We start from the raw sequence: 16,048 nt of genomic DNA, 5'->3' as shown, positions 1-16,048 counted from the left end.
TGGGGAGAAAAGAGGGAAAACAGATGGAAGGATGGGGAGAAAAGAGGGAAAACAGATGGAAGGATGGGGAGAAAAGAGGGAAAACAGATGGAAGGATGGGAGAAAAGAGGGAAAACAGATGGAAGGATGGCAGAGAAAGGGAAAACAGATGGAAGGATGTACTGGTAGCTAATGAAAATTTTGCAAAAATGGTGTGATGTGTTCATGTCATTTGCAACCATAAACGAATGTCTGGGCTTCAGGGCTCTTGATAGGAAGATTTAAAGAGAGGGCATGGGAAGCATTCTGATCTGCAATCTTTTCTTCCTCTAGGTTTGCAAATATAACACAATCCATGTACTTTTTGGCACATAGAGCCTACTGGATCCCTGTCAGATCCCACTGTATAAACTAACATCTCTCCAAACTGCTGGTCTTATGGTAAGGAGAGGGGTACTCTACATCTATTGTTTAATTGTACTTACTCTCAGAATTACTAGAACCTTATTTGGTCCACTCTTTATAAAGTTCTTCCCATTTGAGACACACTCCAATACAAATATATAATATTGAAATCTCTATGCTTTCAAAATATTCTGAATAAATATGGAAGTTCTCTATTACACACCCTAATGGCTACTGCATTTAAAACTACATTCAATTCATGGAAAGATCTCACACTCATTCCTGGAGGAAAAGTCCATAGTCCATTACTGAGATGGACATGGGGGAAGCCATTACTTGCCCCGGGATTGGTAGCACGGAATGTTGCTACTATTTGGATTTCTGACAGGTACTTGTGATCTGGATTGGCCACTGTTGGGAACAGGATACTGGACTAGATGGACCATTGGTTTGATCCAATATGTTATAGTTCCTTGTTGATAATCAATGTCAATGATTCCTCATGGAAGTGTTTTGTAATATGTTGTCACGGTTGCCCTTGTGCTCCCTTACCTCTGTGTATGGGTCCCCCGTGAGAAATCCTGCTGCCTTATGTGCTACTCCCTTCTCTGGCCTGCCAACAGCTGTGTATGCTCATTTGGGGAGGCTGGATTCGGGTTGACAGTGCTAGGGCCTGCCCCTCACTGACATCATCACCATGGACCTTCTTCTGTAGTCACTACTCTCTGCCTCTTTGCCTTGCAACAGGATGTCCTGGTTCAAGCCCCCAGCACTGCTTCTGCTTCCAACCCTGGTTCTAGCTTAGCACATAAGCACCGCCATACTGGGAAAAGACCAAGGGTCCATCAAGCCCAGCATCCTGTCTCTGACAGCGGCCAATCCAGGCTTCAAGAACCCAGCAACCCCCTACCCCCCCAAAAAAAAAAAATTAATAATGTTCAATGGACTTTTCCTTCAGGAATCTGTCCAAACCCTCCTTAAACTCCGTAAGGCCAGCTGCTGTCACTACATTCTCCGGCAACAAGTTCCAGAGTCCAACTACACGCTGTGTAAAGAAAAACTTTCTCCTATTTGTTTTAAATCTACCATATTCTAGCTTCATCATGTGTCCCCTGGTTCTATTATTGTTTGAAAGTGCAAACAGACGCTTCACATCTGTCCACTCTACTCCGCTCATTATCTTGTAGACTTCTATCATATCACCCCTCAGCCGTCTTTCCAGCTCTGATTCCAATTTTCATCACTGCATCTGCTTCCAGCCCTAGTTCCAGCTTTCAGCACAGCTTTAGCTTCCTGTTCTGGTTCTAGTTTCCAACTTCCAGCCTCCAGCACAGCTCCTGCTTCCTGTCCTGGTTCCAGTTCCAGTATAACTTCTGCTTACTGTCCTGGTTCCAGCTCAGCTTCCACTTCCAGTCCTGGATCCAGCTCTGGGTATAGCTTCCTGCTTCCTTTGATACCTCTACTAAAGCAATCTCTTCTGCAAAGACTCACCCACTGCTTGCTACAGTCTGTCTGACGCCTGGGCAGGCAGACAGTACTGTTCCACTGTTGTCCAAGGGCTCACTCATCCTGAAATGTGACATGTTTTGTATATAAAACTGATAAAGACAGTTAAACATTAATAGCAAACAAACAATCCATTTTTTAATCTGAAAAATAAAAGAAAAGAAAGAAGGTAGCGTTTGGATAATGTAGGCAGTTATAAAAAATACCCCTTGAGGCAGTACCTTGGATCACTCCTTTTTCTACCCAGTTTAGTGGAGGGACTGAACATATGATGTACATTCCTTATCTCCATGTACTGGCAGAGCCCCGTGACAGTTTAGTTTTTCTTTAAAAACATAATGGAACAGACTAAAGGAAGACGAGAAAACTATGCTTACACACAAATTCCTGGCATTTTTCAACTATGACCTTATTAAAAATGAAATTACCTTGATCTGAAAAAGGTACCTGCCTCATGCTTTACCCCTTCCCCTCATCTGTTGTGTTTTTTCTAATCCCAGAAGGATGAATTGAATCACTGATCACTTTCGGACCTGGCTAAGAAGCACTAAAACAGTGCATAACAGAACCTTGTTGGAAAGTTACCTGCATAATGCAACGCTGTTTTTCCAGAATTGTCTGTGCCTTCTGCTGGACACTTGGACTATAAAGTAAAAAAAAAAAAAAAAAAAAGATTAATCTAATTCAAAATCTATGTATTATAAACAGCATCTTCAAAAGTAGACGTCTTTGTAAAGCTCATAGACAGTAACTCATTTGATGGTTCTAAAGTTTACAGAAAGATTGTAGCATTATAATTTTGCAAGAAAAAAAAACTATTGTTAACAGCTTGATCTTTTTATAAAAGTCTCTGATGTGCATATATAAAAACTGAAAGCATACACCTTTGCGAGCATCCAAGTTTTTAGATGGTTTTAAGGCTGACACGCACTGACGGCATACATCACGCATATTCACCCCACAAAAGCATAGAGAACGTAGGGACATGTGGAGAATGAGGAGGAACCCATTTATATTAATATTGCCTCCTTGTTCAGGAAATTAAGACTCTTCAGTACTAATGGAAACTGTATGCACTTCCTGTTCTAAAAAATAAGGGATATGTTTGCAGGAGAACATAAAGACAGTGTGTGGACGTGTTGAAATTACAGGATTAATAATCTTGATGTGGTACTTAAAACAGCAGTACTCTAAAATCAAAAACTGACCCATATTTTGTATTGCATTATTTCTAGCACCTCAAAAAAAGTTTTCAATCCATCCTCATTCAAAATTATCGATACCATTGTTATCTGACTCAATGAACTGGAACTGATAGAAGGAAACCAATGAGTAGCAATTGGTTACAATTCCACCAACACTAATTGCACCCGAAAACATGTACTTAATTGAAATACTACAGAAATAGCTTTTATTTTCTAAAATGTTGAATTTCAGAGGTCAACTTTGGGGGTCTTTTACTAAAGCTTAGCTCGAGTTATCTGCAGCAGGGCCCATTTTATTCCTACAGGCCCTACTGCAGGTAACGCGAGCTAAGCTTTAGTAAAAGACCCCCTTTGCTTGCTATGGCTGCAAGATCCAGATTCAAGGAACAAAACTGAAGCTTTCAGTTAAATGAATACTGAAATTTGGCCAGCACAAGCCAGCTTGTGATTACTATCAGTTAAAAGGATGGTGAAGATGCAGACAGAATGTGGGTTCACTAGCATAACTAAAAACATACAGTCAATGTAAAGTCTAGAGGGAAAAAACCCACATTTCTCGATTTTAATTTCAAAGGTATAACTCAAACCTACACATTCCTTAGCTTTGCTGTTTTTCATTACAAGACAAACTTCTGCAAATTGAGTGTAGGAGGAAGGTTGTCACTGGTGCATGAAGAGGCTTGTGAATATAACCACATAGCTCTTTCATCTATAATACCGCAGACCTGGATTAATTGCAAGGTGCCTGTTTTTTGTGATCTCATACATCTCTCTGAACAGCAAGCCAACTGCATACCATTGAAAATAATGTCATAGGTGAGGATTTCAGTACTTATTCATGTAGAAAATTAGAATACAACACTGACAGTCCGAGTCTTGCTACCTTTGCTATAACAATTTTGTTTTTGTGATTTTTCATTAAGCATTCATCTTCTTTTCTTTTTTTTTTTTAACACACAGGCCAAGAATAAAACATGGAGCAGTAAAGAAGACCAACAACTGTGGCACACCTTGCTCTAAAGATGGATTAACAGAAAGGTGAATCTGATGGCCCTCTTTTTTTTTTTTCAACCATCTAAAATAAAAACAAAAACAGACAGTAAAAATAAAAATCAAATCATCTACCTGAAGCAACTTCTTGGCACAATCCAGGTGACTATTCTTTGCTGCCAGGTGTAAAGCGCTGTGTCCTAGAAGAATATATATATATTACCAAAGTAAAATTTAAACACATCAGTTATTTACTAAATCAGTCCTCTCCACTTCTACCAGAAACCAACCACCATACCATGAAAACAGTCATGAAAAATGGCCTAATATTTCGAAGCATATCAGTATAGCATTTCTTCCAGAAAAATCATACTATATCTTGATTACTTTTAAGCTAAGCTGAAACTAAACTTATACATTAGTGTTTGTAAAGCTTTACGCCTGTGTTTACAAAGGCACGCAAAATATTGGCGCATTAGTGTTTTAAACGCTAAAACGCGTCAAATGCTAACACGCATATAGTAATGTATTGACGCATTAGCGTTTAACGTACCTTAACTTTAAAGGCGCATTAAAAACGCTAACGTGCCTTAGTAAACATACCCCTTAAAGTTATGCAATTAACAAATCAACAACAAAAATCATTAGGATTCCCCTCCTGTGGAAAATGTACTGCTTAAAAGGTTTTGATTAATCCTCTCTTGCTTAAGCATGCAAGGTTGGAAATCTAGTGCTGCTATGCTTATCCTCACAAGAAACCCATGCCGACATCACACTTACAAGGCATAAACACAGGATTCGGAACTGAAAAAGATACAGGTAAAGAGATTTTTAAAACCAAAGTAAAGCGAACATTCCTTTTATTAAAATCGCCATATGACTCCACTGTATTATTAATTGAGCATAAACATTTGTTTATATTACTTACTTTATAAAAGCAAATTAATCCAGCAGCGTATTTAAAAACAGAACACACACACAGAAAGATGGGTTGATCCAGTGGCAGTGTTTCGCATGAACATGCAGTGTCCCGTTTTCACAGCAGGTTATGCTCCTCAGGCCAGCACCAGAGGGACAATATGGAGGTAGCATCCACCAACCACAGGGAATGGAGGGGGGGGGGGGGGGGGAGTCCTAGTCATCATACAACCAATTCCTAGTGGCCAGATTTAATACATATGGTAACATGATTTTTGGAATAAATCCTAATGCTTGGCCTCTTGTCCGGGACTGTTTCTGTGATAACTTAGGTAAGTGAGCTGGGAGGGGATTCAAGACAGGGGAAAAATCCCCTATAGCTGGATGAAATCTTACGGTGCCAGATATCAGCCTTGGCTCTGATTAAGCTCAAAAGTCAAAAAGTATGAGAAGAAAACAACCAGCCTGAAAAAATACAGTACCACCAAGCAATATGCAAAACACTTTGGTTGCACTACTGAAAGCTGGTATATCAAGAATCCAACTAAACAAAAAAAATAAATTCACCCCTCCCTCCCCCCCCCCCCCCAAAAAAAAAAAACACACCCAGAAGGTACCATAGGGAAAAATCAAGAATCAAGGTTGTGATAAATTTATAATTCTGAGCAACCCAGAAGACAGTGCTGCTGCTTTAACAGCAGGTTCATATATAGCCTATGGCAAACTACATGAAATCTCTCTCAATGAAAAGTACTTTTAAGTAGCAATTTACCCATTGCATCTTGAGCCATCACATCCACTCCATGTGTTAGCATAATCCTCAGGCATTCCATGGATCCCTTCGTGGCAGCCACATGAAAACTGAAAAAAAAAATATAAGCAACCAGCATTATATTACATTTATAGACTGCCTTCTTTTACAATCTCTCTCTAACCACTGCAATTCCCTTAAACCACAATTTGAGTTACAAATGTTTTAAAGCTTGTTTCTTATTTTAAACTGTTTATTTTTATTGTGCACAGCATAAAAGAAATATTTAACTTTTCAGAGGAGCTTTTACAAGAAAAAAAATTTTTGGAATTATTTTATTTATATCCTGCTTGTCCTCTAACTTATAAAAGATAAGTAATTACCATTATCCAGCTCCTTAGGAAGAATATAAGGCAGTACACAAGAAAATCCAAGACATGCTCAAAAGCACCAAGAACAGGAGGGATGAGGAGCCTTTGCAGGACGATGAAGTTCAGTGAAGGCAGTGGTGTGCTGGAGCCGGCTTGCATGAGCCGGTTGTTAAAGTTTACTTAACTTTGTGAGCCGGTGGTTGAGGGAGCCAGGCTACGAGCACACAAACATTTTGTGTGTGTGTGTGTGTGGGGGGGGGGGGGGTGGTCTCTTGCTCTCTCCCTCTCCCCCCGGCTCCCAACCGCCCGTGAGCCCAGCATACCTCAGCTTCCTACCTCATCATATCCTTCCTCAGGTTCATCATCCCCCCTCACCACCGTCTGTCAAACATTACTGTGCCAGCAGTGCTAGTGGCAACACACTGCTTGACCAACCCGGAACCTTTTCTCTGCCAGATCCCACCCACGCGTAAGCAGGAAGTTGCATCAGCGCGGCACTACACGGCAGAGACAAGGCTCCACATCAGCCAGGCAGCGTGTTACCGCTAGAGCTGCTGGAAGAGTAAGGTTTGAAGGATGGTGAGGGAGTGGAAGCTGAGAGAGGTATGGACTCGCAGAGGATTGGGAGGGAGGTGATGCTGAGTTTGGATGAGAAGAGGAGACAACATGAAGTAAAAGAAAAAAAAAAGTTGAAGCTAATTAGGTTAGTCTGTTTCCCCTTCCCGTGCAGTTGTCTTTGTCGTTGAAAATTATGTATTTAGTCCAAAAAAGGTTAATCATCTTACTTTCCATTTTTCTTTTTTTTTTCTTTTTTTTTAATTAAAATTTAAAGTGGACTAACTTAGCTACCACATTACTTCATCCTCAATTTAAAAATAAAAAAGTTTCTCTGTTTTCTAGCCATTTAATTTTTCTAATTCTGTTGATGTCAGCCTCTGGTTACTGCTTTCTTATTTTAACTACCTTTCTAAGGGTCTCCTGTCCATATGTCATTTCTCTCTCTCATCCTATCTTTAACACCTCCACTACACCCTGCTCCAACATTGATCTATTTCAAGTTTAATAATATTTTATATACTGTCAAATGTTAACACCTTTGTAGCGGTTTACAATAATAAACTATAAATACAGATATATAGAAAAGAAAAAGTGACAAATACATTAAAATAAAATAGATAAAAGCTATGTGACCCAGATCAGCACGTCTCACCAGTCCCCCCTGTTCTGTAGTCCACTTGTATCAACAAATAGGTCTCAAAACATTGGTTCCATTTTTTTTGCCTATCTACTGAGATTTCAACACCATCCAGGCTTCAGCCCCCCCCCCCCCTTTTTAAACTGAATCTACCTACAGCTTTCCATCTATTTTCCTCACCCTGGCCCTCCTATTCCCCTTTTTCTTATTCTACAGTTTTAATTCTTCTCCCCCCTCCAGCTATCCAGCATCTCTTCTGTCTCTCACTCTCCCTCCTATCCAGTACTGTCATTTCTCTCTCTCTTCCCCACTCAGTATTGCCCCATCTCTCTTTCCCTTCCCAGTCGTCTATCACCCCCTCCTATGCAGTACTGTCCATATCTCCTCCCTGCCATCCAGTATTGTCCCATTCACTCCTCTATCTGCCCACTGCCATGCAGTATCTTTTGTTCTTTTCCTTCTGCCACCACCTCCACCAGACCCACAGTAGTAAATAAACAGCAAAGACACAGAGGACCATGGCTCTCTGTAAGCCACTACTTCCTCTGTCCTCACCTCCTGAAATAAATTTCCTATTGTGGAGGGGTCTAGACTGACAAAAGGAATCCTGACAGCATTTCCTGCCTCTCTCTTGATCCATGCGAGCCAATACATGTTGTTCTACCCAGGCTCATACAGGACAATGATAGCAGCTCCTGCCACTGTCTCAGCTCACAAAGGCCAGCACCATCTTCTCCTCTTCATTCAATATGAGCAATTGGTGGTCCCCCTCACCTTTATTGCACTGGCCACACCAAAACTTTCTGGTGGTCAAAAGCTGAAAACTCTTGTGTTACCTGCTCTTACACTCAGACCCATCATTCATACTCACATATCACTATACCTATAGAAACCTCCCCCTAAAAAAGGGTACCAATTATAGATAAAAAAATAAGCTTTCAAATTTTTGATTTAAAAAAAAAAAAAAAACCATGCATTTTTTGCCTCTATGGTGCAAACATTAGTGGAGGGTAAAAAACATGTGGGGATTTATTTTTTTTGCGTCTTTCTATGGTGCAAATATTAGTGGGGGTAGAGTTGGTTTTAGTGCTATTTCTGGGGAGGAATGGGGGTCTTTTGCCTGTAGTGGGCCTGCTTTCTTATACAAGCTGTTACCAGAGGCACAGTAGCAATGTTATAATGACGCTGAAAGAGAAATAAATGGCACTCTGATAAAACAATTCGCATACTGTACAACACTGAAAGCACAAGGCACAAACCAGGAATGGTGGCAGCACAGTGGAAGCAAGGCTAAGAATAGAGGTCACCCCTTCCATTGTAAACACCAGGAAACATTCATCTACTAGAGGCGAGCCTAGACCAAAGTTGCCAACCTGGTCTGAGCAGATGGAGAAAAAGCAACGTAGAAGAAAACCACATATAAGGAAAGAGTAAACACACAGGAACAAAGTAAGAAGGGACAGGGAGATGGCGCAAAAATAAATAAAGGATAGCATAACATGCAGCAATATTAGAGCCAGTACTTATTTTTTCTGTATGTACTATCTTTCCTTTTCACATAACAGAAGTCACGGAAAGTGGCAAGAAATGATTCAGTTGTTCCTCTGCCTCCAAATGCATCCATGGCATGTTTACTTACAAGTATACTGTTGTGCATTCCTGTTTAGAGCCGCATCAGAAGGGGATCTGTAGGACTTCACTATCACTAATTAATGCTCCTACTGGCTTTATAGAAACAATGTTTCGGAGTTCAAATATTCTAGTTACCCATAATTTACTGAAAAAAAAAAGTTAAGCTTACGGAAAACCAGGAGAGACTCAACAGATCCAAATTTAAGCATGCCACAAAAAATGTTCTACAGCAATCTAAAAAGAAGGAATTTGTCTGTGTGTGTGTCTGTCTGTCTTAACGGTTTAAATACTGCAACAAAAAAGCATTCCAAATGCATTCTTGAAGGTACTATTACAAAGAAAATAAGCCAGTGACACAGTTTATGATGTATTTCCATAATAGCTAAAAACATGTCTGTTGCAAGCTGCCCAAAGGAAATGCTATTGGTTGACTAACTTTTTTTTTCCCTAAATGTTGCTGCTGTTCTTCATAAGAGAAAGCATTTTCTTCAGTACTATACACTGCACTAAAGACACCAGTATTGTACAGAAGGCATCAGTTATGTGTATATTTTAAAATGCAGTCAAGCTTATGGAGGTCTGAGACAGGAAACCAGTAATTAAGGAATATGAGAGAAGAACCTTCCTTGTGAAGGCACAGCAATCATACATTAGGGGGTTATAAACTGACCCAGAACAAGTCCAGTTAAAATATTTTAGTTTGGCAATCGCAAGAATGCACGTAAAAATCTTACTAAGGCTCAGCACAACAGTTCTGTGTTATGCTAAAATCAAAGAAAAAAGTTTTGGAAGCTGGGATGGATAAATGTAAGCAAGAACCTATTTAAATTTATAGTTGTGGGATAGAAGGCTTGTTTAACTTGTCTAATAACAAGAGAAGTGTTTTCTAAGCTCATAAATCTCTCTGCCTGGTCCAAATAATGCAGGATATATATCACAACAGATCATACAGAAAGAACGGGATGCGTGCAGAGATCACACTTGACATTTTGAAATCATTAGTAAAAGAAAACAAACCTAGAGGGTTAAATTTTGGGTTAAACAACTCAGATATAGTGAAATTTACAACCAGATTATATTTAAAAGGCTGTTCCAGCACACTAAGAGAGTTTATTTAAAAAGAGAACAAAAAAGAGAGAGAGAGCGCAACAGGCAGAAAAACATAGGGGAAAGCATTTTTAAAAATCCACAGATGTAGGAGAGCAAAAGGCCATGATGAAGACCAAGGAAGCAGGCAAAAGCAATTCAGGAAGTATTTTCATGATTAGGGTGGTAGATGCCTGTTAGCATTTTATTCTCTATGAGGGCATTTCTTGAAATCTGTAAGCACAGAAGATACTTAAATGCAAAAAAAGTGACAAGATAGCAGATCTAATTAGCAGCTGAGTCTGGCAAGCTTCAAGTAAGAGCTAGAATTAGAAGCCTGAGTGGAAATAACAGCTTCAAGAAACTGATTTGGGCTATCTGGCCAATATTAAATTTACAGAAGATCATAGAGGAGGATGAGATAACTTCCCCTTTATGCATAGTTGGCCTTGGTATTAGAAGAGACTGGAAGATCTGAATATGTATACCCTAGAGGAGAGGAGGGACAGGGGAGATATGAAACAGACATTTAAATACTTGAAAGGTATTAATATAGAAACAAATATTTTCCAGAGAAGGGAAAATGGTATAACTACAGAACATAATTTGAGGTTGTGGGGTGGTAGACTTAGGAGTAATGTCAGAAAATTCTTTTTCATGGAGAAGGTGTTTGATGCCTGGAATGTCCTCCTGAGGTAGTGGAGAAAAGAACTGTGGTGGAATTCAAGGTGGCGTGGGATGAACACAGGGGATCTCTAATTAGAAAAGTAATGGTATAAAAATAAAGCTTAAAGGTTTGCATATGTGTTTACATGCCAAGTGGTGCTTAAGATGGCAATTCTGGCTATCGGGATCATTTTTGAAAGAGAAGGACTCCCATCTTTTGACTTAAATCGGAAGATGGACATCCTTCTCACAGGGTCATCCAAATCGGTATAATCAAAAGCCAATTTTGGACGTCCCCAACTGCTTTCCGTCAAAGGGACGGCCAAAGTTCAAGGGGGAGTGTCGGAGGCGTAGTGAAGGCGGGACTTGGGCGTGCCTAACACTTGGATGTCCTCGACCCATAATCAAAGGAAACAAGGACGTCCCTGATGAACACTTGAACGACTTTACCTGGTCGTGTTTTTCTTAAGACCAAAGCACAAAAAGTTGCCCGAAATGACCAGGTGACTACTGGAGAGAATCGGGGATTACCGCCCCTTACTCCCCCAGTGGTCACTAACCCCTCTCCTGCCCTCAAAAAATATCTTTCAAAATATTTTGTGCCAGCCTCAGATGTCATACTCAGGTCCATGACAGCAGTATGCAGGTCCCTGGAGCAGTTTTAGTGGGTGCAGTGCACTTCAGGCAGGCGGACCCAGGTCCATCCCCACCCTACCTGTTATGTTTGTGGAGGAACAGCGAGCCCTCCAAAACCCACATCTAGGTGCCCCCCTACACCTGTAAGGATTATGGTAGTGGTGTACAGTTGTGGGTAGTGGGTTTTTTGGGGGGGGGGTTGAGGGGGCTCAGCACACAAGGTAAGGGAGCTATGTACCTGGGAGCAATTTATGAAGTCCACTGCAGTGCCCCCTAGGGTGCCAAGTTGGTGTCCTGGCATGTCATGGGGACCAGTGCACTACAAATGCTGGCTCCTCCTACGACCAAATGGCTTGCATTTGGTCGTTTCTGAGATGGACGTCCTTGGTTTCCATTATCGCTGAAAATCAGAAATGACCAAGTCTAGGGATGACCAAATTTAAGGATCTGGACGTCCCTGCCGGTATTTTCGAAAAGAAAGATGGACATCCTTCTTTCGAAAATATAGGCATCCCCACCCCTAGATTGGGATGTTTTGCGAGGATGTCCATATCAAAACATGGACGTGGTGTGGTGTGAGACGAGGGTTTGCAGGGAGGCAGAGGTGTGCTGGTGTGAGACGAGGGGGCTGCAGGGAAAGGGAGATCCATGTGGAGGGGGTGCGCTGCAAACTGAAAAAGTTTGGGAACCCCTGCATTAGAACATTCAACTAACAGATATGATGCTAAAGATTTTCAAACAAACGATTTTTCTAGCACTAGGTTGTATGTATATCTTTTCCTTGTATTGCAATAGGTTTTCCCTGGGAAGTTTAAGGGAGGAGGTAACATTCTTGGAAATTATTTTGGGGTTGAGCCTAGTGAGAATACTAAAAGGAAACTAAAAATCCAGGAACACAAGACCTTTGAAGTCATAATGATTTTGACACACACCAGACAGGACTTAAAGATCTAAGTTTTCTAGCCCATTATAAACCATAAAATTCTACTGCTTTGTCACCCTCTTATCTACCTTGCATCACTCCCTGTCACTCACCCACCCAGCACCCATGTTTCTCACCTTACCTACCCCACCCTTTTCCTGTGAGGCTGTCATTGGAATGCTTTGATGTTTCACTTACATATACTATTATTTATCAACATTTGCTTATTCTGATCTGAAGAAGGGTTACCTTCTAAAGCTAATTTAAAAATATATTAAATTAGTACAATAAAAAAGGTATCTTATTTTCTTTTATTTCTATTTATTACCTTTAAAAGTGGACTAACACGTTTACTACATCACTTTTCTAAAGATCTGGGCAATGCCCATGTTTAGAAACCACTCTTGTTTTTCCTTGCCAGGGATAGCGCCCACTTCCACATCCAAACTGCTTCCTGATACAGGAGGTATGATCCCATGCCTCCTTGCTTTTTGACATAGTACATTGCGACCTGATTGTCTGTCTAAATTAATACAGCTTTGTCCATTAGTTGATCCCTGAACACCCTTAGACTGTTGCATATAGCTCTTAGCTCTGGGAGGTTGATTTGGTGCTGTCTCCTGAGCAGATCACAGACCCTAGGTGTGGAAACCATCTACATGAGTTTCATATCCCAGGTTGGATGCATCTGTTAGTGTCTTGTGGGACTGTGGAATTTGAAAAGGTAGTCCCTTTTCCAAATTGCTGCAAATTAGCCATCAAGACAGGGATTCCATCTGTTAGTGTCATGTGGAGATGTGAAATTTGGAATGGTAGTCTTTTCCAAATTGCTGTAAATTAGCCATCAAGACAGGGATTCCTTTATTGAAAGCGTGACACTGATGACATTCTGAAGGCTCTCCATGGCTTGAGTCCACTTGGAAGACAGGGTCAATTGAGCTAGCCTCAAATTGAGGCATGCCACAAGAGTGAAATGTATAGTCAAACTCAAAATCTGTTGAGCTGACACAGCTAACTTTGTTGAACCTTTTGAACCGCAGAGGTGACAGCCTCTATCCATTAGGTTGGAAGGAAAGCGCCGACTGAAGTTGTGTCCAGCAGGACTCCAATGAACTCCAAATCCTGGGACAGGCTGAGGTGGGACTTTGGGGTAGCTGATAATGAGCCCTAGTAGCTCTAGCACCCAAATGGTTCTGAGCTTTGATTCTTTCGCATCTTAGTGCAGCAAACTTTGATCCTGGGGTTTGATTCCCACTGCAGCTCCTTGCGACTCTGGGCAAGTCACTTAACCCTCCATTGCCCCTGGTACAAATAAGTACCTGTATATATTATGTAAACCGCTTTGAATGTAGTTGTAAAAACCACAGGAAGGTGGTATATCAAGTCCCTTTCCCTTTCTCTGATGTGCTCTTGACCAGCCAATTATCTAGATAGGGAAACAGTGCACCCCTAGTGTGTGTGTAGTGATGTTGCAACTACTGCTAGACATTTTATAAAGATCCTTGTGGCTGATATGAGGCTGAATGGAAGAACATGGTACTGGTAATGGTGTTTCCTTATGTGGAATCTCAGATACTTCCTGTGACTAGGATCTATCTATATGTGGATATAGTCACCCTTTAAGTCCAGAGAGCATAGCCAATCTCCTTCTTGAATCATGGGAAGTAGGGTGTCCAGGGAAACCATCCTGCTCAGATACTTGTTCAGGGCCCTTAGGTCTAGAATGGGATAGAATTCCTCTATCTTCTTGGTGACCAGGAAGTACTTGGAATACAATCTCCTTTTTTTTCCATTGATGAAATGGGTTCAACCTATTTGGCATGTAAGAGATTCTTTGTAAGTAATTCCTGGTACTGACAGCTTAATTTGACACCCTCAATGGGCAATCTGGAACAAATCTTTCCAAATGAAGTGTGTAACATAGTAGATAACAGTAGATAAAGACATAAAAACACAGTAACATAGTAGATGACGGCAGAAAAAGATCTGCACGGTCCATCCAGTCTGCCCAACAAGATAACTCATATGTGCTACTTTTTGTGTATACCCTACTTTGATTTGTACCTGTGCTCTTCAGGGCACAGACCGTATAAGTCTGCCCAGCACTATCCCTGCCTCCCAACCACCAGCCCTGCCTCCCACCACTGGCTCTGCCACCCGATCTCGACTAAGCTCCTCAGGATCCATTCCTTCTACACAGGATTCCTTTATGCTTATCCCACGCATGTTTGAATTCCGTTACCGTTTTCACTTCCACCACCTCCTGTGGGAGGGCATTCCAAGCATCCACTACTCTCTCTGTGAAAAAATACTTCCTGACATTTTTCTTGAGTCTGCCCCCCTTCAATCTCATTTCATGTCCTCTCGTTCTACCGCCTTCGCATCTCCGGAAAAGGTTAGTTTGCGGATTAATACCTTTCAAATATTTGAACGTCTGCATCATATCACCCCTGTTTCTCCTTTCCTCCAGAGTATACATGCTTAGTTCAGCAAGTCTCTCCTCATAGTCTTGTGATGCAAATCCCATACCATTCTCGTAGCTTTTCTTTGCACCGCTTCAATTCTTTTTACATCCTTAGCAAGATACAGCCTCCAAAACTTAACACAATACTCCAGGTGGGGCCTCACCAACGACTTATATAGGGGCATCAACACCCCCTTTCTTCTGCTGGTCTATGCACCCCTGGAGTCAATCAAAAACTAGTCCCTTGCTTTGACTAGTGAGCTGGCTGAGACTTTTGGACCCTTTGCTACCATGGACAAGAGTGAGAGTCCTGATTATTCAAAGGGGGAGGGACTCAGAGGGGGAAGAAACCTACACCTTTGAGAGTAGTAGATCCTCCATGGTCCGCCACCAAAATACCTTCTGCATATGGAGGCAGAGCTAGGAGCAAACTAGTATAGTGACTTGATGATCTTAGAACATTTCTTGATGAGGTCTGTAACCTCCTCCTTGTCACCCAAAAGATTACCTCCCCTGCATAACACATACACCAGTTTCTCCTGAACCACTGGTTCCAGGTCTGAGACATGCAGCCAGATGAGTTTGTATAACTCATTTCAGAGGCCCTGGATACCATATTAAAAGCACCTTAAGTTGTCTAGGCCATGCACTTTAAGCACTCCTGCTCTTTAGCTACAAACTGACAGGAGATCTTCAGCTTTCTCTCAAGGGAGATTTTCTGCTAACTCTGTCACACTGTATACAATGTTCCCGAGTGCATGCTCATTAAAAGCTGGTTAAAAAAAAAAAAAAAAAAAAAAAAAAGCTATGTGGGAAGCAAGCATAGCGTTCTGGAAAATGTTTTCACTCAAAAGACCAAAGTCCAAGCCTCTTTCCCTGGGGGCACCAAGGAATGAGTCTTGGGCTCTTGGCTCTTTTGAGAGCAGATCCATCCACTACGGAATGGTGAAGAAGCTGGAGCTTTTTGAATCTCAGACACTTCTGGACTATTCATAAAGTTGCCGTTATGAATTACTTGCTCCCACTGCTTCATTTGTACCAGTTTAAGGATTCTGTGCAGGGACACTGTCACAGTTTCCTTGTGGGGACGGGGATGTCACACTGAAGGATGTTCAAATCTTGGCCATGAGTTCAACTCAATCTGTAAATCAAATAGGACAGATTTAGACATCTCCTGCACAAAGTCAAAAAAGGAGAGTTCTTCTGGAGACGACTTTCTCCATTAATGTGGAAGGGAGGGTCTCAGGAAAGACAAGAGACATCCCTTCCTCTGAAAGAACCTTTGGTACCTCCTCAGTCACCCACCAGTGTCTGAATCAGAC

The 16,048-nt window shown here is 41.3% G+C and overlaps 1 protein-coding gene across 4 annotated transcripts in view; it reads right to left on the bottom strand.

Moving 5' to 3' along the window:
• RAI14 (retinoic acid induced 14) overlaps nucleotides 1-16,048 on the bottom strand; it is a 266,149-nt gene that overhangs the window by 111,430 nt on the left and 138,671 nt on the right. For all 4 annotated transcript variants that reach the window (XM_030193017.1, XM_030193015.1, XM_030193019.1 and 1 more), the window contains exons 4-6: nucleotides 5,776-5,864; nucleotides 4,221-4,285; nucleotides 2,476-2,533 (exon numbers count right to left, since the gene is read on the bottom strand). In XM_030193017.1, coding sequence (XP_030048877.1) covers nucleotides 2,476-2,533; nucleotides 4,221-4,285; nucleotides 5,776-5,864 — 212 coding nt within the window. The remainder of the gene's footprint in view (nucleotides 1-2,475; nucleotides 2,534-4,220; nucleotides 4,286-5,775; nucleotides 5,865-16,048) is intronic.

Source organism: Microcaecilia unicolor, chromosome 2 (genome assembly GCF_901765095.1).
Source record: "Microcaecilia unicolor chromosome 2, aMicUni1.1, whole genome shotgun sequence".
In the NCBI taxonomy this organism is placed as follows: Eukaryota; Metazoa; Chordata; class Amphibia; order Gymnophiona; family Siphonopidae; genus Microcaecilia; species Microcaecilia unicolor.
The sequence above is the reverse complement of the archived record's forward strand: the minus strand, read 5'-3'. Positions and strand labels throughout refer to the sequence as shown.